Source organism: Rissa tridactyla, chromosome 6, assembly GCF_028500815.1.
Source record: "Rissa tridactyla isolate bRisTri1 chromosome 6, bRisTri1.patW.cur.20221130, whole genome shotgun sequence".
Lineage (NCBI taxonomy): Eukaryota > Metazoa > Chordata > Aves > Charadriiformes > Laridae > Rissa > Rissa tridactyla.
The window spans coordinates 24,370,147-24,395,244 of NC_071471.1; the positions used below are offsets into that span (position 1 = coordinate 24,370,147).

General features: G+C 39.7%; 2 protein-coding genes across 6 annotated transcripts in view; both read right to left on the minus strand.

Annotated features, from left to right (window-relative positions):
- TFDP2 (transcription factor Dp-2) overlaps window positions 1-10,894 on the minus strand; it is a 60,970-nt gene extending 50,076 nt beyond the window's left edge. Inside the window, exons 1-2 of one of the 5 annotated variants that reach the window (XM_054205616.1) lie at window positions 10,646-10,893; window positions 1,535-1,691 (exon numbers count right to left, since the gene is read on the minus strand). The gene's annotated coding sequence lies outside the window, so the exon portion shown is untranslated. Of the gene's footprint in view, window positions 1-1,534; window positions 10,088-10,360; window positions 10,411-10,645 lie in introns of those variants that run through there. The other 4 variants (XM_054205620.1, XM_054205614.1, XM_054205617.1 and 1 more) reach the window with 4 other exon arrangements.
- A 1,084-nt stretch (window positions 10,895-11,978) lies between these two features.
- The window catches only part of GK5 (glycerol kinase 5), a 29,751-nt gene continuing 16,631 nt past the window's right edge, over window positions 11,979-25,098 (minus strand). The window contains exons 13-16 of the mRNA XM_054204471.1: window positions 22,796-22,899; window positions 21,483-21,542; window positions 18,524-18,657; window positions 11,979-17,206 (exon numbers count right to left, since the gene is read on the minus strand). Coding sequence (XP_054060446.1) covers window positions 17,070-17,206; window positions 18,524-18,657; window positions 21,483-21,542; window positions 22,796-22,899 — 435 coding nt within the window. The 3' untranslated portion in view covers window positions 11,979-17,069. The remainder of the gene's footprint in view (window positions 17,207-18,523; window positions 18,658-21,482; window positions 21,543-22,795; window positions 22,900-25,098) is intronic.

Genomic DNA, 25,098 nt, shown 5'->3' on the forward strand with positions numbered 1-25,098 from the left:
AATATCTGAGAAAATAAGAAGTGTTTTTCTCTGCCTTCAGAGAGGACACTAGAGAGAGGAATATATTCACACCCTGGGTAAAGAGGCTACTGGATCTGTGCAGCAATCCTGAAACCCGAAGAAGAGCCACAGAAAAGCCATAAAGCTATGCTGGTCTTGGTAAAGAGCAAATACTGAACCCCTGCATCATGTCTGAAAATTACGATCTATGTGCCTCTTCTTTTTCCACCTTCCTCCTCCTTCCACACAAACTCTCCAAATACATCATCTGGAGCTCTCGCCAAAATTCATGATGCAGTTTGACCTCCCTCTCTTGCTTCAAGAGGCTTTACAAGTAATTTACTCAAATAAAACATAGTTAAGAACACATTTGCTAAGCAGCTTTAACCCATTTACAGATAAGCAAACTAGTTTCATCTTTGACAAGTTATTTGCTGTCAGGCTTAGCGATCCAGAAGGTATTGGCTATAAACCATTGCAGTCCTTTGCCACAATGCTCTCCAGCCAGTACGAACAGTTGGTATTCTTCCAGCTTTATGAACACATTTTCTCAAGCTCGAGAAGCCAGACTTTGTGACCCCACCATCTGCCATGACCTCTTGTCAGGTTCAGACAAAAGAACCTACACAGATGGCCTCAAAATGGAGATTCTCTTCACTCCCGATTGCTGTTTGACAGCTTGCACCACACAGAAACATAAAACTCAACCTTTTTGTTCTTTAGCTAGTTTCTACTGAAACGAACCTGCATAAAGACAGGTTTAGAGCCCCAAGCACACAAGGCACAAAGATTGCTTTATCCGAACTAAGGTTGTCCCTTCATAATCTAAGAATTGGTTTATAATCCACTCCCATAATTTTGCCTTTTGGCCAAATACCATACAGTACAGGGAGCCAACCCAACTGTCTGACTTCGTAAACTTTGAGCTGCAGTTTCTTCTAGAACATATGTTGCCTAATCACTTATATCAATGACATTAAAAAGCCAGTTTGAGCATTAAATTAACAAAACCCCAGATAATCAAGCTCTAATTACAACAAAACAGTACAACAGTGTTTATCTGTACCTATTCTTGTTACAAGTTAAAAGCCAGATCTATTCTGAAGTTTCAGTGATACTGAAGCTGAATCCCAGTACAAGAAACAATGTAAATCAGAAAACAGTTATCTGCTGAAAAATACTATATTCCTTCACAGGTTTATTTTCTGTGGTCCCAAGTCTTACTTTTAAATTATCCCTTTAAGATACACACATTTGCTAAAACCTAATAGTAGAAAAGAATAAAGCCCCTTACCATAACACTCTATTTTCTGCCCCCGAAAAATTAAGCTTTACCAAACCTATCCTGGTTTTCTTTAGCTTTCTCAAATTCTTATCAGTACTTCGCATATCACACATTCATGTAGACCAGCACCACACAAAGATTCTCCCCAGTCCCAGAGGCCACTTCCGCTTCACAACAGAAAATGCAATTTATGTAAGTATTACATCGGTATCAAGCATCTACAAATTAAGACAACTATTGGACAGTTACCTAAATTGTTATGATGAAAAGTCCTCACGGAACACAGAAAAAACTGCAGAGATATCTTAGTATACTAGAATGATTTTTATCATCGCCAAGGAGGTTTTTCTCATTTACTTGATCAAGAGTATTGCAAAGTGAAAATTATTCCAATTAACTGCGTCAGCTAAGAGGAAAGAAAATGTCAACAGTTTCAAGAAAAAGAAACTCGTGTAATGCCAGCCTTTCCACTAGAAATTAGTTTATATTCTTCGCATCCCTCTCCATAGTACTAACTTTCAAGCTACAGTACTACAAGGCTGTAGTACTACAAGACAGCAGTAACAAAAAAGATTCCTTATTAATCAGTAAAAGCTCAGTTTTAAACCACTAATTTATGCAGAGCATCTACATGGATTAGACCACCTGTTATACATATGTTGCTTCATTGTGTCTCAGTTTTCATACCAGTAAAATTTCAAAATTACAAAGTACTTTTCAGAAATCCACCTGCTCCCAGGAAGTGTTTCCTCATCTTGTTCCTAAAAAAACATTTCAACACCCAACTCCTTTTCGAAGCAACTGAGACAAAAAAGGACCAATTTTAGTGGAAATATCTGTATGTACTAGACAGATTAATTTCTTGGTACCCCAAGAAACATAAATACAACTTTGTTATCAAATTTCTGAAATTTAAATTACAGATTTTGCATCTCTATCAGAAGATTCTATTGATTTGTCAACTTTTTTTCCTGAATCCTCTTCAGATGACTTAGTCCCAGTTTTATCCTTTATTTACATATACAAGAAATAAACTTGGCCTACAAAATGCAAAAGGCAGGAATACACATGTCCACATAACATCCAGCTTGTCACTTAATGAAGAACTTCAGAAAGCCAACCAAGGTGTGTATTCAACAAGTTGCATACAGAGAGTGGGAAATAAGTCACCATCTTCAGTTATCACACAGTAATTTTTATTTTGAGGATAATATTAGAAAGTAGCTCTTAGGAATCATTTGAAAGGAATTCCCACCATGATATGCATGATGATGGTCTTGCAGGTACAAGTTATTTTTCCAGCTTTAACTGTGTGCAACTCCATACCTTCAAAAAAGCCCTAGTGGATAACAGATGCGATCATTAGACAGACTGAACAAAGGAAATCTAGGTGACTTGACTGCTAAATTATATGACAAGTTTTTAACAAAATAAAATAACTTGAAAAGAGTAGTGAGTTTAAAAGCTTAATTTTTTTTTACATGACTTAAAAGACTGCAACCTATGAATCCAAAGTACAGAAGTTTTCACTACTACATGACACAAAACCGAAATGAGCATCACTGCTTTAAACCAAGATGCAAACGGCAGATATAACTACCTCAACGTAATCTGAAAGTGAAGATCTCATCTTGTAGTTTGTGGGAACCAGCCGACACACAAGAAATCAGAAGGAACAAAACCAAGTAAGTACCTAAAATTGACCAGGTTCTCCCAAGTTATTGTGATTGAGCAAAACACCAAGGTATCATCAGAACAAATTAACCAACAGCTCCTGACAACAGCAGTAATTATGACTCAAGTTTACATGGTACTAAGAACCCAGAAAAACAGACAAGGCCTACATGCAAGTTCAGTTAGTATAAACTGTAGCACTTAAGCTATATAACGGACAACCAACATTGAGTGTGGTTTGCTAAAAGCATGTCAGGGGAAATGTCCCTTTATGAACCTCATGCAGCATATATTGAGGCAACAAATGAATCGGATCTTTTCAATACTCTCAGACTCGATCCCAAATGCAACATCCCCATTACTCCCACTATTCGCTATATTTACTCACTGTTGTACATGTACATGACTAGCAAAAGCACTGTTGATGAAGGCTACTGAATATCTTGAATCCCAGGGATGAAAACAGGTCTGAGTGGACAAGTAACAAGAACACACAACACAGGAATAAAATCCAAAGCTGTAATCAAACTCTCCCCTAGATGAAAGTGCCCAAAGTCTCCATGCGCTTAACTGCACTGCTGAGCCTCAAGTTCTGCTGCTTGTCCAGTCCCGACAGTGATGAGACCCAAATCCCATCAACCTGGAACTAGATATTCCTTCCCTCAAGGGACTCAGTTTCTTAGGCATGCTCTTATGCCCAATGTCATGCAAGTACTAGTGGTAAACTATATGTCTAAGAATAGGAGCAGCACTCATGGCTTATTTCAAAATCAATGAGGTGAAGCACATTCCTTATTGCTTAAATAAGGAGGACGTTACATTAAACACGTAGAATAATTCCCAAGTACTTGAACCTTTGAAGGCTCTTTTTAATTCCCCAGACCAGCTTACTGTCAGTCAAGATAAAGTACGTAGGGCTTGACAGTGGATAACACTCACACAGCACTTAAAAAAGTAAGATGATCTAAAATTCCTTTTGAGTTTTGCAGACAACTTTTATCAACACAGATACGCACAGATACACTTGGAATTAACAGAAATTTAGCTGCAATTCTTTTAAGTAGACAATCTATTTTATAAGCTCAACTTTTGTTCTCTAACTAGGTTTCTAGCCCAGGGTTTTTTCCATAGCTGACTACTATACAGGGCACAACATTTGGGACTCTACTGCTTCAGTGGGAAGAGGCAGGTACAACTTCCTTTCAGAGTAAAGAGCACGCTGTATTTTCACGAACGTATTTTTGCCTTGAGAAATTTAATTTTAGCAACAGACTGACATTTGAAAAAAATTTAGTGATCTATATGACTGACTGTAAAATACCTTGGTAAGACAGTCTTTATGCATTGCCAATATTACATTAGCTCCTCTTTCAATTAAGCTCAGCTGAAAAGAGCATCTTTTCAACTACTGAGACTTCAAAACAAGCTTCTTGCTACCTCCAGCTCATATACTGTACGATATATCAAAGAATGCTCTAAATATTGATCTGGTCTTGTAATGAGTTTTAATGTTGAGATTTTAAAATTTCCAGAGTTATCAGTACATTGGCAAATACATGGAACTGTTTAGCCATCCTGTTGAGATACAATTTTGTCTACACCCCGCAGCTGGAGGGATCTTAACATCCACTTAGCTGAAGATAATTTTACATTTGGATTTGATTAAAGATGACCAAGTTATATAGGGATAAAGAACTTGATAATGGAGAGAGGCTTAGTAATAACAATTTCCCACACTTTCCTTATAATTTGCTAGAAGCTTTGTTCCAGTTTAAACCCATTATTAACTCCACTCTTGCATGAAGATCATGACAGTATTCACTGAAGGGTAAAGGTTACAAAAAATTTCATACTTCTTTAGTTATAATTCAGTACTAAGGCAAAAAGGGAGTTTTCTAGTGATGCACAAGCTCTCAAATACTGATTGCAGCACACAAAATTATCTAAAGGGTGCAATTCCATAAAACAATTTGCACTGATGTAAAATCCTACCACTGCTATCATTGCTAAAAGGGATCTTCCACTTTTCCTTACTCTTTCCACTTTCCATTCCTTCCCCAGGCTACACGCTTTCGACAACTCCAATTTCCACCTGACCCCCTCAGTGAGCCAATTTAGTTCTGATACTGTCAGAGTAGCAACAAAGGGGCTGAAAGGGGGAAGAAAGTTTTCCACATGCTGCAACCCAGTGACCGCTCAGATGACCACCAAGGCCTGTGCACGGGACAGGACTAACCCTTCAAATTTAGCAAGCTTTTTGATCAGTTCCATGTGGTTTGCAGAAGCACACCATGACTCTACTTCTGAAAAAAAGCATTTGTGATCTCCTGAAAATTTACTTATGGGTTGAAATGCCACAAAAGGCTGGATATGGTTTGTTTGTAAAAGACTACTCCATACTTTTTAGGAGTTCACTGGAGTGTGTGCAAGCTTTAAAAATCCATCAGGAAGAAGTGGGATGTTTTGTCTTCAGATCATAGCTTTCCCAATTTCTTATGCAGCAAGAAGCAGGATGAATAATTTGCTTTTGACAGACAGCAGAAGCCTGCTGTTACAATCAATACACAGCTTGAAATTTTATCAGTTATATGTATGAAGTTACTGATTTTTAAAAATTGTTTAAATGTATTTGCAATTTTAAGTTGAATTTTAAATAAACTGAAGCTTATGACAATTGGATTGCACATTTAAGAGAACAGAAATATATTTCTCGAGTTTCTCAAGTCTCAAGGTCAAGTTTATAATGAAATGAAAAGTTACCTAACTCTTTCCTTACAATAAATGGGGGGCCCATGCACACAAAGGTTTTTGATTTCACTCTGGGACATAACCTCACTTTCACTTGCTGTTCCTAATCTCATTCATAATTATTGGTCATGTTACTGCCATAATTTCTATTTCAGGACAACTACATTAATTGTGGTAATTACAACTATTGCTCATATGGGAAAGGTTTAATACTTGGATGACCGTTATGGTTTACAAGTGACTTTTAATATGTTAATGCATTGGCATTCACAAGCCTTAATGAGCATATACTGTCACATTTGCTTTAAGACTTTAATTCCCACAAATACCATTATTATAGCTGCTACCAAGTTGAAGAATTCATCCATACAACTTCACTAAAAGTTCATAGACTTAAAGACAGCATGCACCTGTAGCAACCTGCCAATTTAATTCTGAACATATGACTTTATTTTTTCTTGATTTTTTCCACTTACATCTTGGGCTGAAATTCCCAACAACAAAATAGTGAATGAAAACCGTCACTTATTCACGCAGAACACATCTGCTAACACCTACCATGAGGAAATGTATTATGATTCCTTTCAAAGCAACCGCTTCATGCACCCTGCAGACAATATAGTCACCTGACAGAGGTTAGTACGGGACTCTGTTGAACAAAAGAACTACAGAGATTGTAAAACAGAACTGAATCATTTGCTATTCCCACCCAAATGGAGACAAACCTGGCAGAAACAGGAACCTGATGAAACAGGACAAACCTGACTTGCCAAACTAAGCATGCCCTAACTTCCACAGAAAAAAAAGAAATTAAGCTACAAGACCAGAATTACATTCACCAATGGACTTTGGTGTATAGACGTTAACAAAAATTCCACGTTCAGGAGACAGGCACTCCATTCACTGTTAGGAAAGAATCAGCTATCTAGGAACAGGAGAAGCCTAATCGCAACTACCATCACCGCTTCCTCTTACCACTGTTTGTGTAAAACCTGATGGTCAGGGCATGTCGCACTGACTGAAATAACGTAAAACCAGTCAAAAGAAAAGGAACATCACCTTTATAAAATCCACTTATAAAATGGATTATTTCTAGAAGCTATGTTAACCAACAGCATGCTTACAAATTTTGTGAAAAACGTGGCTGTTCATGTCTATCAAATAGCCCAAGGATTGAAAAACAGGAAGATCACAGTGCCAGGACCATTCTGGATAGTGCCTTCAAGGATATCTCTAAAGGAGCCCCCTCAGCAATTCATGCTTAAGTGATTTGGGAAGTCAACAATATCAAGTTGTCTTCTACCTCTCTTTTAAACGTTATCACTAAATCAGAAAAAATGAAATTGTGCCAACACCTGAACTTCTGCAGTTCACAACCAAGCCTACTAACAAAAACAAAAGCTAATCTTTTTCCAGCTTAGTTTCAGTCTGTTGTGACAGCCAACACTAAACATGAGCTGGCTAAAGCATTATTTTATCACCAAGTCACCGCTGAAAAAATATGAAAATTTCTATAGGCTTCAGTAAAGACAAATACTCTCAAAAGTGGCTTCAGTAGGCTGTGGATTTTGCAAACTGTGTTCTGAAAGGCAAAGAGTTTCTTCAACAGTACTAAGTGAATAGCTAGCTCTAGGAGAAGTTATTTCCAAATATCATGCCTTTTTCTTTAATTACTGTTCTGTATTTCACTAGAAATATGATATGCTAGAAAGCTGTGCTTTTGTTACAGATTCCACTACTGCATATTTTAGGATATACTAGTATACGCGTTATTAGCAGATATCATATATAGCAGTCTTGCAAACTGAACTATCATAGGCATTTGATTTGCTTAGACTGATTTGTATAGTATTAATATTGGAAAGTATCAAAGTAAACTTGAACAGTCTGTAAAGACCTTTACTGGAAACTGTCACTGCACACACGAAATCAGAAGATGGAGCAATAAAGTTCCTTTAATGAAAGCATAAGCGTAAGATCACTCACTACTGCCCCACCTTCTTGCAAAAGAGCTGTAGTCTACAAATCAGTAATGGGGTGAAAAAAGAATTAATTTCATTTTAATACCGGATGTTACAAAAAAACACGTGAAGAATCAAATCGGGAAGTTGTTATAGATCTGTCACTCCCTACCATACCTGCACCTTTTTACAGTATTTCTGAGCATATACCTAGTTTTTCAGATCCCGCAACAGCCGTTTATGCTATCAGCTTTGATATAGTATATGTACTACTACCACAGCAAGATGTTTGGATTGTTTTCCGCTGAATGCCTAAAATTTTATGATAAACTTGTCTGATTCCAGTGGCTTCTTGGCTTTGCACACAAGAACTCCACAAGTTTATTTCCTCACACTGGACTAGACAGTTTATTTTCTCTATTTTAAGATTCATTGTTGATTCATTAGTAGTCCTGTCCTGTGAATGTAATCGGAAAGGTAGATGAAAAATTCTTAATCATTACGCCAAACAAGTATGCAGAAAAAGCCAACAATTGAAGAAATTGTTGCTTATTAAAGAAAACCCTAAGAATAATATTTTAAAGTAGCACATCAGAAGAAATTCAATTCCAAGAACTGAATTAGGCTAGCTATAACTAAAAAACTCATTCTGATCCACATTAGGACACAGAAGTTCAGATATTACTATCTGGACAGTATGGGCTGCAGCTTTCTTCCCCTAACCACATCAGGTCACTATTCTTCTCTCATTTTAGAGATGTGCACTAAACTTGCCTGCAGGCACAGTGAAGAGGTCTGCACACTTAAACCAGGTGTCATTATAAATTCTTGAAGGGGATGGAAAGTTGGAATTTTGGTTCCTATTTTTTCGCTAAACCTATAAAAACACCTTTAGCCAAACCAACTGAAAGATCTTCACTGTGAGGGTTCTCACAACTGTCCAGGAAGTATGTCCAGATGCACAAGAGGCCCCTACGGTAGTGTCCAACATAAACGAGAACAGAGGAAGATAAAGAATTCTCCTGTAGTATTGACATCCCTTGCAAAACAGCACTCTGCCTTTTGTCCAGGTGAATTGTTGGGTCTATCCCCTTTACACTGGATAGCTGCTGTCAAGAGGCTGCACTCAAAACTGTACCTTATCAGTTTGTAAAGTAAGGTTGCCAGTCAGAACCCTCTGCAGCAACAAAGCGCATTCCTGACAATGGTATGTGTCTTCTGTTAATTACATCAATATAGTACAAGTCAAATGGTTTCATTTTGTTGTTACAATAGTGATTTCTGTACAAACAGGGCGTGGTTAAAAAAAGCCCAATAATTTATCAGTGAAATAAGATCACCCTATTCACCCATAAGAGAATCTTGCTAATATTTAATAACTTTCATTTTTTTCCTTAGAATAGAATTAAATCATTTCACCTATTACTCTTTCTTCTTCTAGAGGCACTAGACTCACTCCACAACAAGAAAGTTTTCAAAGGACCAGAATTTATCTTTTTTTTTCCTCTTATGACCACTTTCCTGTCAAGTCTTTTTTTCTATAATGCAAACTTCTCCTTACTCTTTCATGTTTACTCAAAGTGATGTAGTTAGCACCTTATATGCTTTTTTGAACAGAAGTTCATGAAATTCAGTAATTTGCTAGGTACATCTTTGAGTACACCTAGCATTGTCACAAATACAGGCTGCGAAATACACTTCTGCATTTGTTCTATAACACTGGTCATCTGTCAGGAGTCTTTGCCCCATGTATACAAATCACACATTTTTTGTGTAAGGGAGGACATAATACAATCAAATGAACTGAAGTTATTTTGGGAAGGGTAAAGAAATAGAGAGAAATTTATTAATTTCCCTTTTAATAGCATCAAGTTATACTACTGTAAAATTATTTTTTAATCAAAGATTATATTAAGTTGCAATTAGTTACACCACACAACCTCCAATGTTTTGCTGTTCTCTGTCAGCATAGTTAAGCCACATCAATGACAACAGCTGAAAAAAAAAATATATCAGCTGTTAAAAGTATTAACGAAGTCATGAAAATAATTGAACTGATTTCCAAATTACGAAAAGTGACCTAGTAATAATTTTTAAATTATTTTTACACAGTGTATTAAATCATACTGAACTATTCAATTTCTCTGTCAATTAAAACATTTACAGCAAAAATGAAAACCCAAGTCCTTTCTACAGAGGAAAGCACCACAACCTCTGATATACAGCTCAGCATCATGCCCTCACCCAGCGAGGGAGCACGCTCTCAGATGCGGTTTTCTTCCCCATTTCAAGGAAGTTTGCTTATTCCGCATTTTCCTCCTATTGTTTGCGTTCTCCATCCCGAAAGGCGGTATTTATATTTGGATTCACCCCTGCCGCCGAACCCTTTACGGTTGAGAGCGAGGGAAGGCCCGTAGCTCGGGAGGGGGGGAGGAGGGGGGAACAGGAAGAGCCATTCCATTAAGTTTTGTTGTTGTCGCTGCCGGCCCAGCCCTCCCCCGGCCCAGCCCGTCAGTCACCCGCCACGCTACCAACTTCACCCTACACTTTGCTCCCCCGCTCCCTTGTTGAACCGTGACTCCTCACGGCGGGGGCCGGTCGCCCACCCCCCCCGCCCCGCTCCCGTCCCCCTGCCCCGCCGCGGCCGCCCACACCCGCCGCGCCGCCGGCCCAGGCCCGCCGCGCTACCCACAATGGAGGAGCGGGCGACCCGGCGGCGCGCAGGGCGCCTGTCACCCGCCAGCCGGGCGCGCCGCCGCCCCGCGGCCGCCCGCAGGTGTCAGGCACCGGCTCGCCTCCCTCCCGGGGCGCGGCGGCGACGAGACCGAGCCGCCAGACGGCGCGGGGGGGGTGGGGTGGGGGGAGGCGGCCGTTAAACGGCGCGGGGCGGGGGAAGCGGCGCCCCGGCCCGCCGGGAAGAAAGGCGCTGCCCCTCCCTCACCGCCCTCCTCCCCCCCCCCCCCGGCTCCCCGCTCACCCGCAGGCCCGGCGGCGGCGAGGGAAGAGGCGGAGGGAAGGCGGCGGCGCGGGCCGGGCCTAGACAGCGGCGCTGAGGCGACGAGGCGACGAGGCGGCCGCTGCCCCTCAGCAGCAGCCTCTCCGCGCCGCGCCGCTCCGCCCGGCCCCGCTGCGCCGACGACGCCTCTCGGCCGGGCCGGCGCCGCGCACCCGCCGCCGGCAAGGAGGCCCCGCAGACGGGAGCGCACCAGGGCCGGTCCGCCAGCCCCGGCAGCGCCTCCAGGCCGGCCGCCGCCGCCCCCCCGCTCCCGGCCCCACTCGCCGCCTCGCTCCGCCGCCGCGCCGCGCGCTGCCCGGGTCCTTCTCCCCCGCACAAGCTTGGCGGCGTCTGGCGAGCGGGCGCGCCCATTGGCCGCCACACCGCGTGAGGTCAGGCGGCCTCCCCGCGCTATTGGCTCGATCCCGTGTGTGTACACACGCCGCCCGCCAATCCGCGGGGCGACGGGGAGGGGGGCGGGGCGGAAGGGCGGGGCCGGCCCAGACACGCGGCCGCCACCTCCCCTCAGGGCTGCCGGGCGGGCGGCGGGGGCGAAGGGCCATCAGGTGCCGGCTGGCAGCGGGGACCGGGCGCCGGTCCGCGCCCGCTGACAGCTCGTGCTGGCCGCCCCTGCCCTCTCCGGCGCCGCCGTCCTGAGGCGGGGCGCTGCAGGTCGTTATAAAGTATATAGATTCGTATTTATATACATGGGACGGCGCCGCAGCGTCTGCGGGCACAGGCCCTGCCGGGCTCCGCTTATCGGAGAGGAGCCGGGGGCCTGGGAATGCAAAGTTCGGCGCGGGCTTGGTCGCCTCAGGTGAGCGCCCGCCCCTGCCCTGGCGCGGAGGGCGCAGCTGAGCGGCCGCGGCCTGGCGGCGGCAGCGGCCGAACAGGGAACGGCGAACCCTGGGCACGGTTTGCTCCGTTACCGTGCCCCGCAGCGGCTCCGTGACTTCCCTCCCGTGAAACAAAGGGGCTCTTGGCGAACAAAGAGGGGACGGCGGTGGCGAGGGGCTACTGCACACCGCAGCCCCGACGCCAGTGAGAGCCCGGCCGCCGCCAGGAAACGGAGTCCGAGCTGCAGGGCCCGTTGTTGAGACTTCAAAAAGTATTTACTGTCTTTTAAAAAAACTGATTTCAACAAAGCAGGATAACGTATTCTTATAGACAGAATATGAACAGTAAACACTCGTGGAAGTAAATAAAATAAAAAAATAATATAAAATCAGCACTAGTTCCATTCCAAGCAATGATGTAACGTTAGTTAAAGAAAGTCTTTCTCCTGTACAGCGAGGCACACATCCAAGACGTGCAGTAACCCATCTTTCAATACCCCGTAACACAAAGTCACCTTAATGCCGCTAAGCAAACTGAGCAAAACAAGGTTTATGTGGATGCAGAAACACAATTTATATGTTTTAGAAACCTCTAGACCATACACAGAGTAGACCAAGTATGTTAAACTGCTCTGTAAAGCAAGAAAAACACATTAAATGCTCTAGAAAGACATACGTGAGAAACATCAAAAAACAGGTGTTCAGCCTGTAAAACAGAGTTCTCAAAGGACTAAGGAAAAAAACTAGTAAGCAAGAACGATATGTTTACTTCAGTGGGATAGTTCACAACTGAAAATCTAGCATGTGCCCAGGAACTTTCTGACTTTGTGGTTTCTTTTCATCCTCTATAAAATACTTTCATCACGTGCAACGAGACCTTTACCAATATTTGCAGTGTTATGCAAGATACCTTCATGAAAGCATTAAAAAAAAATGGCAAACTATAGTGTATTCTCTTGGAGACCCCTCTAACAGGTAGAGTCAAACAGCTAACATAAAGGCAACTGAGAAATGCCCTGACAGGCACAGAAGGCATATGCTGCCTTAAAGGAGGAAGCAAAACAGAGGCAAGCCAGGTTGGCTGGTTTATTGCACTGTTCAGTAAGTTACCTGAGCTAAACAAATACTTGAACTCAAACCCAGCCTAAATAAAGACACTTATGCTTCAAATATCTCTTTTTAGTTCATTGGTTTATTTACTTTTCTGGAAGAAACACCGATGAACTGAAGTCAGATACTATAACTGATCATGAGCATGAAAAACAGGCATTTTAACCATTAAGGAGAAAAAACAGAAAAGGTCACTATTGTCGTTTGCTTTCAACAGCAAACTGCAGAATGAGATGACTATATATACACACTATTGAGTTTGAAGCTGCTGCTGAAACAATGATCAGTTTGAATGAGGGCAAGTACGCTACTTCTGTAACGCTCTAAACCAATATATAGTCTTTCAGAACTTACACAAATCCCAAGCTGTATCCCAGAATGAGGGCTGCACTGGAAAACATCTTGGAATTGTTTTTTTAGTCATGCTAAGGCATGGGTTTAGTGGCTTCTTACAGGAAAACCCACACTGCAGGAAGTTCTCATGTCTCCTTCCAGAAAGGGTCAGTGGTCTAGCTTTGGAACACCTTTCTCCCTCTGGACAGCCAGATCCCTTTCAGATCCTCCACCTTCCCCTTTCACAACACATCACTTTTCAATATTTGCTAGTTTCATTGCGTTCTTGCAAGCTCACAGCCCTTTGCTGTGATAATCTATACAGCCACTAACCCAAAACAGTCCCCACACCTCTTTTCTCCTGCTGAACTTGCCCCTAGTCCCTATATAACCTTTAACTAAAAAGCTGTCCAACTTTTGGGTCAAAGCACTACCCTATTCCCCGACTCAACCTGCAGTACTGACACACTTGTTTGTTCGAAGAGGGGATCACATTGTTGTCTGTACTTTTTCGCTTGGACCAGTAAAAGCACAAACCCTCTCTATTCCACGCCCCGCTGACTGGCAAGAAATGATTTCTTACCTTTTTCCACAAGGCTGCTGTTCAGCTGGTGCGCCTCTGTGCTGTGCCCTGACCATGGAAATAGCAGGACTAGTTGGAAGGATCTTGCTACAGAGATTATACAAAAAAGAAGCTAGCAGGCTGAAACAGCAACTCAGTATTTTCCTTTTTTACTTTCTTCTGACAGGGAAGCAAGTATAAATGCTCTTGTCAAAAACAGATGAGAGTGTCTGAATTAATTTTACATAAAATTAGCTGTTACAGGAGAGAAGAAAACACTACTTAAATGAAAACAGTACTCAAAAATCTTGGCAAAGTTCATTACAGTGAGATTTTAAACATAGCTGACTTGATTCTCTTAGTTATGTAAGAAAACGCATACAACGTCTGCCGAGTATTTTCAACTGTCTGAAGACTATTTTATCTGCCTTTTCTCTTGACATGCAATAATTAATCCTACAGTAGTGAGATCCCTCCAGAATTAGAGGGATTTTTCATGCCATGTAGTCCCCGCATATATAATAAGACCATGTGTCATTATGAATGATACAACTTTCAAACTGGTTCAGAAATTATCTACCATCAGCGCCATGTGTATCTGGGAAGGCAGGATGCCCAGAGATCATTAACACATCTCTCAAATGAATTTCCAATCTTCACATGCCTGACGAGGTGCATTCCTACACAACCCTAAGTAAAACATTCACAGTCTCAACATGGTGGTATCTCTTATAATGATAAAACTCCAAACTAGTTAATATTTATAATTTTTGTAGTGTTACCTTTACTATCAAATATAAATAGCAAATGTAATAAAATGTATCAAATGATAGCAAATGTAAAATCGTATATACTTTTCAAACTGATGAAAAACACCCCGAGTCAAAAATCTAAATATAACTAAACAGGACAGCAGCAAAAGCAGTCCTATTTTAAATAAAAGTTAGTATGAGTGAGGTTCTACAATGGTCTTAATGCCCTTCTGTGTAGCAAAAATTGAGACAGCAAAGCACCTATAGTATATCTAATTGCTTAAAGCTCATTTCAAATTCATTATCAATTAACACGTACCATTTTAAGATATCAGCATGCTAAAAATTTCCTGGGAAGATAAAGTCGATTTTTCTTGTAACAGATAAGCAAAAGAGCCGCATTGCTCAGTAACCAAACTCCTTCAAGATGTCTATTAGTCTGTTCAGCCTTTGGGCAACTACCCGTCACAAGCTGTGGCAGATGCTCAAACCTGCAAAGGCTGCTCCATCTTGGTAGACTTAAAGACACCCTGTGTTTATTTCAGACTTACTCACTATTTGAACCTCTCCACAATAGAACACACAACCCTGCAGATCATTTGAAAGGCTCAAGTACAGTAAGGCCTTTTTGCATCCTTTATTTGCAGTGAAGTTTCTCTCCTGTAGATTTGAGACTAGTGAAAGGGAAAGAGGTTAAATTTCCTACTTCATATTAAACAGTGACAGTGGTAAACAGTTATCCAGAATAGGTCCTCTAAGACACTATCTAGAGCAAGAGGATTATATAACGTCTTCAGTATCTCCCACCTTTCTAGCTGTGCTATGGCCAGGATGAAAACCACCACTAGGTAAAGTTGCAGTGAAAAGGCCCATGGCTCGCTGAGCTACCTTCAGCAGTGATTTGAACAAAATCAGATTCAGGTCCCATTACATCTCCATCTGGGAACACTGCGGGAACCCTAATCAAGCCTAGCAAAACCACAAGACTATTAACTGAACATAGATAAAGGAACCTCCATCAAGAGAGTAACAAGTGGACATTATCCCTAGGCAGACTGATGAAACTGAACTCCTTCAGTGAGAACAAAGTGTAGAAACCAGCAACTGAGGCCACAAACTTCTCCGAATGCCAGACTGAAAGCCTTTTTGTTTGGTCTAGTAGAACCTTCTTGCCAATAAGCATTTTCTTTAGCAGTGAGGTTGAGATGACAGAAAATCACAAGCTGAACACGGGTGTTGAAGCAAAGCAACTGTTCCATGTATCCTGTAACTACAGGTTCTTACCTTACAGCAGGAGGAGGAGTGGAGGGAACCTCATCAATGGACTTCATATTAGAGTCTTGGCACCTGGACAGCTATATTTTTTGGTCCAAAAAGAGGAAAAAAATGAAGTACCTGTAGAGCTATCAACCATATAGATTGTGTAGTCTGCCATATTACTAGAAATGAGCAAACAGACCTGAACTGCTCAGGTTCAGCATTCCCATTAAAGTAGGTTTAGGAGAAAGTGATCTCTGCAAGGATATCCAGAGGAAAAAAAAAAACACAACGTGCCAAGATGTAGCACAGGCTGAAGGACAGAAAGTAACAGAAGAATGAGAAAAACGGTATGTTAAGCTAAGGGTGACAGACAACTGAGGTCTAGTTTGAAGAACACCACAGCTGGAGTAGATGCTCCAACTCATGGCGGATGACTGTTAGGAAACTGAGGGAATGGCGTATGGTTTGACCTTCCATGATTCAACACGAGAAAAAGTGAATGATAGTTCTTCGGCCCTCTTCAATAATGTTATATCTATAAACATTTCTTGTCTCCAGTGTCTGTGGAACACAATCACCCACAGCGTGAATTTGATACTATTCTGAAATGAAAGCGTTTAATAATTTTACATTTTTGAAACTGATTTACACATAATCCTGAGAAAATTAGAGTAAGATTAGTGATAAACAAATGCATAAGAATAATTAACTACACATTTATTTAATTATAATTTATTTAAAAATATAAAAGTAATTCATTGCTTCAAAAATAGACTTTTGACCCCCTTTTAACTAACAACAATAAGATTTAACAATGGGCTTGAAAATACTAATGTTACAGATTTTTACAAGTTAGATAGCATACCTGTAACTACTGTTAATGTATTTGTATTAGCCATGCCACATAATAAAATTTTTGGTCTTTATAAAATTTAAACAATTTCAGCTACAAGCTAGCTAGGAACCATCAGGTACAAAAATCCTGGAATTTTATTTTTTTAAAATGGAGTAGTGAAAGCTTATTTGCTTTTGCATTTCATCTTAATTTACTGCACAAAAATGTCATCAGAGACCTGGGTTAAATGCTTCCTTAGAAAGTCAACCAAAAGGTGGGTAACAGGCTACTGATAAGAACATCTCTTTGTACGCAATCAAGTTCATCACAACTCACCCCCCAACAATCATTTTACGTTTCTTAGAAATGCCTAGGGAATTATATGTGCCTTTTATTAACATACCAAAGATTTTAAAGATCAGAAGGGAGGTAAGTTCCTCAGTAGAAAACCCATCATAGGAAAAAACTCCCCATCTCTAGTACGCTGTAGGATTCAAGCAGCTGGGCCACCCAAGGGAGGTCACTGAAGGGACACAAATGCTGCAGCTGGCCCACAGCTGTCATAGGGATGATATGAAGGTTCATTATGGTATGGTAAGTAACCTAGCAGCAGGAGGGTAATACATTTCAGTTATGGTCTTTACTGTCCTTTTAATGTCAGGGTTTTATAAATAAGCATTAAAAAAATTTAATTCTTCTATAATTAAAATGCCAATTTCTACCAGTGCAGGGAGCGCTTCATTGCTTGTAGCCAGATACCCATAGCAGGTTTGTATTCCTCCGAGTTCTTCTGGGGCTCAAAAACTGCTTCTATTCGCCTTAGCTTCTTTAGTTGCTCTTTGTCAGTCCAAAATCCTATAAACAGAAAGTTCATTCTCAAGCTCAACTGCAAATATGTTATTTTTGAGTTGTTTTAATTTATTTCCAAGAGATCCACAGAAGAAACACAGTAAGAAATCACGACAGCTTTTCTTTACTCAACCAACAACTTTCTCAGAGGGAAGCATATTTTTAACATTGTGAAACTCCTTTCCAATAGCATCCACTTGTTTGGAATCCTGACAACAGCACATCTGCTTAACTGGGATGGTGTCCAAGGAACAGCTCTGGTGCGCTGAAGTTCCCTTTGGTTTCATCCACACCGTGCTTTCAGCTGCCAGGTCCCTCTCAAAGAAGAAGGGCCACAGAAACAAAGACTTCGCTCTAGTTGCTTTCCTACTGTCTTAAAAATTGCATAAATGGCAGAAAACAGCTGGAATTACATATTCAGATTAATTTATGTTATTGAATCATTCTTGTCTGTCAAGGGCTGCAGCTTTCTTACAGTTTTAATTGCTGAATAAATCTTACCTGAGCCTATAGTTTTTATCTTCCAGTTGTGTTTACGTATCAAAGCAATTTAGTTATCGGAAATACATTTTGTAGGTGTGTATTATGCGAAACCCTTGACAGTTTGTAGTTTTAAGTCTGGTTAATTATACACAACAATTCTGTGTGAGTAGAGCTGGATTTTTTTATCGCTGTAATTTATTTTGTACTTCCATTGCATTTATTTCTGTGAAAACCTTAAAGAATAAAGACTCAGTTCACAGATGACAGGACACAGCTTCGGTAGGAATGACACAGCTGCTTCCTTGTCACGTGCTCCATCCCCACCGAGCACCACGCTCCGGGCAGCATGCATGTGGGAAGGGATGCAGCGTCTGGGGCAAGAAGGAGGGATGCAGCAAGACTGGGTTCACCTCTTCCTTCTCCAGTAGGAGAAATGTACTGGTGTATGGTACGCTCCTAAGTGTAAATGAATCTTACAAACATACATGCAGATACTTTTCACATTAAACTTGCTGTAGCTATTCATTTATGTAAAATTAAAAAAGCATATAACTGCTCAGCAAGTTGGGACATGATGTCAGAAATACAAATAAGGTCCTTGATTTGGTTGATGCATGATGTTATTTGTTTCTTTGGACCATCAAATACAAGTACGTGGGTACAAAGCACTATACGGAGAAACATAAACACTACTTACCTTGGATTCCCACAAAAATGGCTAACGTTTGGGGAGTTTTTACAATTATTTGAAGTTATGCACTTTTTTTTCTGATTTTTTTTCCTTATTTACAAACATGCATTATGAAGGGAAAACCAAAACCCTTTTAAACGTATACATACCTGAAGCAAGGCCTGCTAGAAAAGCTGCACCAAGACTAGACATGTCTGCATTTGCAGGTTTTTCTATTTTCTTATTGATTAAATCTGAAGTCATCTGCATGACAAAACTATTATTACTGACACCTCCATCAGCTCTATAGGGAGAAGGGAAGAAAAAGTTGAAAGAAAAAATGCATTTAGTCAAATGCTTATCACAAAATTTCAGAAAACAACTACTGGGGTTTCACACCTATGCAAAAATCTTGCTGTTGCTCATGCACAAATGCATTTTCATTTTATGGGCAAATTTAGAGGCCAGAACAAGGTGCCTAGACACAAAAAAAAAAAAAAAAGAATGTGTATAAACTAGGGGAGCAATGGTAGACAGACACCGGACAGACACATTATCAGAAGCTTTGAAAGCTCTGTCTTCTAAAACTATACATCACCCTGGTTGAAATGTTAGTGTTTATAACGGAACCTTCACATAGTTATCACCACAATATGATAATATTCAAAGCCATTACATTAAACAAACCCTTTAAAGTCTTCTCAGATCTGGAAAAGTACTTTTTTCATTACCCAAGCCACAACACTACCTAATCTTTGTACTAGTTAGTTAAAATGCCTTCACAGTTGCTTCTTTTTGTGAGGAAGATGAGAATGAGCTTTCCATCTATCTATTTTCCTAATTGCATGGAGAAAACTAGAACTTACCAATGCCGATCTTTAATTATCTGAGAGTGATTACTAGTGGTGCAAAGTAATCACTCTTGCAAACAAAAAAATAACTGTAATAAAAAGTAATCTTTGAGTTGTCATAGATTGGTTTGTTATGCTGTTGGACTCCAATACCAGCCAGGTATGGAGCTGTCACTCTATCAAATGTCGTTCAGTAAAGACATCTACTGCTTATCACTACAGAAGGTGTTGGATAAGAAAACTTAATTGTTGCTTAGAAATCTTCAATTCAGATACTCCAGCTGAAATATTCTATACCACGTGATGCCTCAGAAAACTTTCGCATAAATGTTTTGTCTGTTTCTGAAAGTAGTATCAGGAGACACTGCCTGACTGGTGATGTTACAGGGCTTTGCTTGTTTGTACATACAGTTAAGCAGGGTTACCACCTCTACACTACAGCATCAACACCTTTAACTGACAAAGTCACTTTCTTGATGCCAGTGACATGCATTTTACTACTCCTGCAAAAATTAAGGCAACCATTTGATTCAGTTACAAGGGGAAAAAAAGAAAGAAAATTTCCAAATACTCAAGTTTTACATTTAGCTAAATTTTGCTGCTAGATACTTTGAAGATTCAATCTGTACAGTACATCTTCTAGCTCAAAGCTCCTACATGCCATTTGACTGGGGACGTGCTATTTCACAGAACAAGCAAGAAGGTGACATTCCAGGACTCCAGGGACCACCAGGATCACCCTTGTAAAGGCTGCTGCAGACTGCTACAACACAGGACACGAGGACAAAAACTGAGGGTTCCTGCTCTGTGCTTTCCTTGATGTTGTTGAGACAAGCGAAGAGAAATAACAGGAATGTAGAGGACTAATGAAAACAATGACTTTGTAGGAACCAGAGACAAGGAAGAAAGGAGGGATACAGGACAATAGCTAAAAAGGGAATGAAAATATTTATGCGATAAAAACAACAATAAAAAAAAAAATCAAAGGTAATGGAGAGATACTAAAGATGTGCAGACAAAAGGATGGGAGCACAGCTTACAACCCTACTGAAAAACCCATTAAGCGTATCTCATTATCTTCTCATGCTTAATCCACAAGCTGACTTGCTACTAATCGTAGTTAACTATTATAGTCACTATATGAAACAGTAATTTTATATTAATAAAACAGAACATGATCACACAATTTAAAGTCGACATTACAGTGTAAATGGGATCAGAATTCTAGTGTTCCCCAGGCAGTACTTCCACACTTTCCATTTTTCAGTTTGACTGAAATTTCATCAAATTTTGGATGTAATTTTCTATGTAAAAAAGCTTCATAAAGAATAAAAAAATTCAATACTTTTCATCTTTTCCTCTTCATTAAACACCCAAGCCTGTCTTGTTCCTCCACCTTTGCCTACTCTTTAGCAGTACGTGATGGAAGACAGACACTTTTACCTTCTCCTACTTTGTACTTTCACTTTTCTTCCACTACTCAAAAGTCTGATTTCTCAACTGTCTACATGCCTGACAGTCTACTTCTTCCTTCACGCTGGTATCAAGAAAAAAGCCACAAGAGGGACAGGAATGCTCTCCTCTCTCCTCTTGACTGTGGTATCGCTGTGACCCCTGGCTGCCAGAAGGAGAAATTCTGGAGAGCTTTCTCAGCATGACAGGGCTTGAGGCGGTCCAAATGGAGTACCTACTGAAACGTACAGCCTAAGTTTTCCAGCAACTCATAATTCAGATATATTTTTCCAAGACGTTGTGAAAAGCATATTCTAGGGATTGCAGTTAACTCGCAGATTTGATTTGCTTCTTCAGAGACTGAAGCAAAACCAATGTCTTAACAATTGGATTATAAATATATTCTTCCTCTTTCCCTCACAAATAGATCCAGTTTTAACTGACGTCTTAAAAAAATATTCAGTCTGCAAAAAAAATTCAGTATCAAAGAACGATAACAAAGCATAGAATGACCTCTGTAGAAAGCATTGCTATATACGCTCTAGTGCTACCTGAAAACATGAATTTGCTTTTTTTTTTTTAAAAAAAAAATTTATAATTAGAGCAATTCATTACTTACCTACTGACAATCACCAATGCCAATGGTTTAATAACTGACCATTTCCATGGCTAGTCTCTACTGCCACTTTTAAAGTTACATTAACATTTGACTTGGTAGTCATCCATTTCTTAGCAGCAGAATTTTTACAGTAAGATCAAACACAAAGTTCACACCTATTTAAATCAAACTCCCATGTATCAAATTTAAGAGTTACATGGAACTTACCGAATAGTTTGAAGAGGAAGGCGTACCGTCTTCACAATGATATCATAAAGCTGTTTGTTTCTTTAAAAAAATATTTAGTTGAATTAAGCATTATATATTCCATAAAGCGTTTCCAGTATCTACATAGTCAGAAAATAAAATACAAGGCAAAAAATGCCTCAGTTGTGTCAGAACCGCTGCAATAGCTAACAAGTCTCCAAAATGCATAAATAAATTTAAAAAAAAAAAAATCACAAACCAGAAACTGGTCTTTGTTATACATCACTACAAAGGCACAAGTATGGCTAAGTCACAGCGCATTCTATAGCAAGTCACTATAGGAAGCACATTTATTCCCACCTGAAACTGATGATAGGTTTCTACAGACAAGATGCGATTATCGATGTAACAAGGGGTTTAGTGCAAGGAAAGCAGGCTGACAGAGGGTAAATCTGAGTTTATCCATCTGTTCTTTAAAGACAACCTCTGAAGGCTGTACACTTGACTTGTTCTGAAACCATTTCATTTAATGGGAGAAAATCTAAACACAAAAGATCTCTGCCCTTTTCTAGTTAGGTATTTGAATGAGATGAGATTCTCAACATCCCTGTTTTCAAGAGACCCATGCTTCAGTTCAGGAATTACTGCATCTAACATGTGCCCAAAGCAGAGCTGTTGACTAGATGGAAGGAATCGTACCAGAGTTCTCTAACTGGCCACAGTGCAGTGTGAGCCAGGCTCAAACCATATTCAACTTGAGTTCAAGGTAGGCTGGGCAGGTTTGCAAGGCAGAACCAACCTGTTCCATGGACAGCTACTGATGTGATATAGTGACTAGCAGTAGTATCTCCAACCTTGACAATTAGATCTGGAAGTTGTTATCCCTTCACACCTTTAAAGATGTTTAAAGTGCCTATTACTATGTTTTATAAAACACCAAAAATTAAAAAACTTTAGCTAAAGAGCCAATAGAAAACTTCCAGCTTCAGGGATACTTTAAACACAGCTGGAGTGGGGTGTATCTTCTGACAAAACACTGTAAGGAGAGTGAGGACAAAGTTTAAACAGAAAACATTTTTAGAACACGCAGAAAACAATGTAATTTAAGAATCCATATATGGTTACTTAATAACAAAAACTCTCAACTAATAAATATACACAAGTTTATTTGTAAGGTGTTGAAGAAGAATGCAAATAAAACTCCTTTTCAATGTAACAGTGATGGTAACAGTATATTTCACAAACTGCAGAAGTCCATGTATGCATTTAACACTGCTAGTCAAAATAAAAGCAAACATAAGAAAATAGAAGCAAGATAATTAAGTAAGCAGTACCTGAAAGCTACAGATTCCAAAATGGCTCGTACAAGATGGTTTCTGGTAGTGGAAGGTTTGAGCCCCATGAAAGAGGCACATAAATACGGGTCATTCACAGAAATCTGCAGAAAAGATTTCACCATGAGTTCAGTGAATTGTATTTGTATGCTTTTGAGAAAGGAGTCAAATAGTAAGGAAAAAATTAACTTACGACAATTACAGGCAGCATAGTGAAAGAAGAAAATTGAAAACAATATGTAAGATGTAGATAGTGTTATTTTAGCTAACTCAGTGAACAGTTTAAATAGCTTCTGTCAACAGGAAAAAAGTTTAAGTTACTTCTTCCAAATCTGAAATACTAAATAGCACTAATCTTTATGACTTCTCTTTAAAATACATATACACTTTAAGTATCTAGGACAGGCTGTTCTCTAGCAAGGTTTCACAAACACACTTTTTTTTTTAAACACTCCTGAACTGGTGAAAAAAAGATGAATTGACTTTTAAAAAAGTAACACACTGAAAAAGATGGTAATACTTTTTATTAGTTTATACTACAGCCTGTTTCCAATGACACTGATAAACAGAGTCCAACTGAAATTCTAATGGTCACCAAGTTGTCTATTTACTTTTTTTTGCAGGAGAACCAGAGGATTAAATGATGAATCTCCTCTCCACCCCTCTCTCACAATATTTTGTGAGCTTTTTCACAAAATATTAGTTTGCTGGTCCATACCTGGTTTGTAACAACGTTAAATCTTATTTTCAGTGTAGACAGTCATTTTTAAATTGAAACAATCCTTTCCAGTTGTACTGTGCCAAATGTCAATTATGACAACACTTACCAGTAGTTTGAATTTCATGCTTATAAAATATACACACATATTTATAAAGTAAATTAAGAAAATGCTAACGTGTTAAAAAAAAATACACATGGATAGGTACATACAGCCAAAAGGAAAACTGCCATTTTGCAAAAGTTCCTAAATAGAACATGCTTCTGCATTACAGTAAAAAAAAAAATAAAAAAAATTCTTTTTTTTCCATATACAGGTTCCCTTTCCATTCTAAGAATGGAACTTGTCCAGTCCAGTAGCATAATAAAGATGCAGGCTTCCAAGTTTACAGATCTTCATATACAAGATAATAAAATAAAAAACATAGACTCATATTCCACATTAAGGGTGAGCATCTTGAAAGAATCGTTACAAAAAAGAAAAAAGTAGCAGTGCATATATACACACACACCCCCAATGAAGAGTCCTAAGTTTCTGCTGTTACTACTAACCACAGCAAATTAAGCCTGGAAACCCATGTTTCTAGCAGAATGAGTAAGGGGAAAAATGACTAATGCACATATTCGCTCAATTTCAACTGTACTTTCACAACGCTCCTCTCAGTGCCTTTCATCACAGCAGTAGAATCCAGTAAGAAAGAAACTTGTTCTTATTGCCTCAATATAGACGGGCAGAGAAACATTTTACTCCATGTAGGAAGTCAACGTATGGGCTTCATAAGAACCCTCCCTAACCACTATCATTGTGAGGTCTGAGAAACACTACCATACAATCAATTTGTGTTACCATCTAGCCAGTGAAGCTAAGCAGACACGTTACAGTCCCAGAACTGTTCAACTCTGTTCACGTCCCTTTTCATAGCATTTAATCCGTTCGCTTTATAAATTGATACAGATTCTGTTACTGTGAGTCTACTAGCTAAGCACCTTTCACCGAAACAAGCAAGGCTTTTAAAAGGTAAAAAGAAATTCATATTTGTGAATACTATTAGTGGTAAATAGATGTCACAGTTAAAGAGAAATCCATTCAGTTTTCTAAGTACAGCTTTTAAATCTGGGCTGCGAGTTATTAGAATTAGGGAAAAAGAGAATGAATCAGTGTTTACTAAGAAGCTCACTGGGGTTCTTTCTGGAGAGTGTCAAGAAAGCAAGGGGGAGACAAACCCACAAAGCAAAACAAAAACCAACCAAAAAAAGGTTTTACCAACATCTCTAGAACTTGAATATTAATAGAATTGAAGGTTCAAAAAAGATTTAGACTAACATTTATATACCTCAGGATTCCTGTCTGCAAATATTGAAATTTGGCATGGCTCAACATTTGCTTATTGACAGCACAGTTACTCAAAGTAAATGCTAAATGGAAGCATCTGAGCATAATCAAGCTTTATACCCCTAAAAATAATTATTAGGTCAGCTGTTTGAGAGAAGGTAGATGGGCTACTTGCAGAAGAAATGAAATTTTTCTTTGCCTTGTTCCATTAACATACAGGCCTTACACACAGGTAAGGTTAAAAATGTTAAA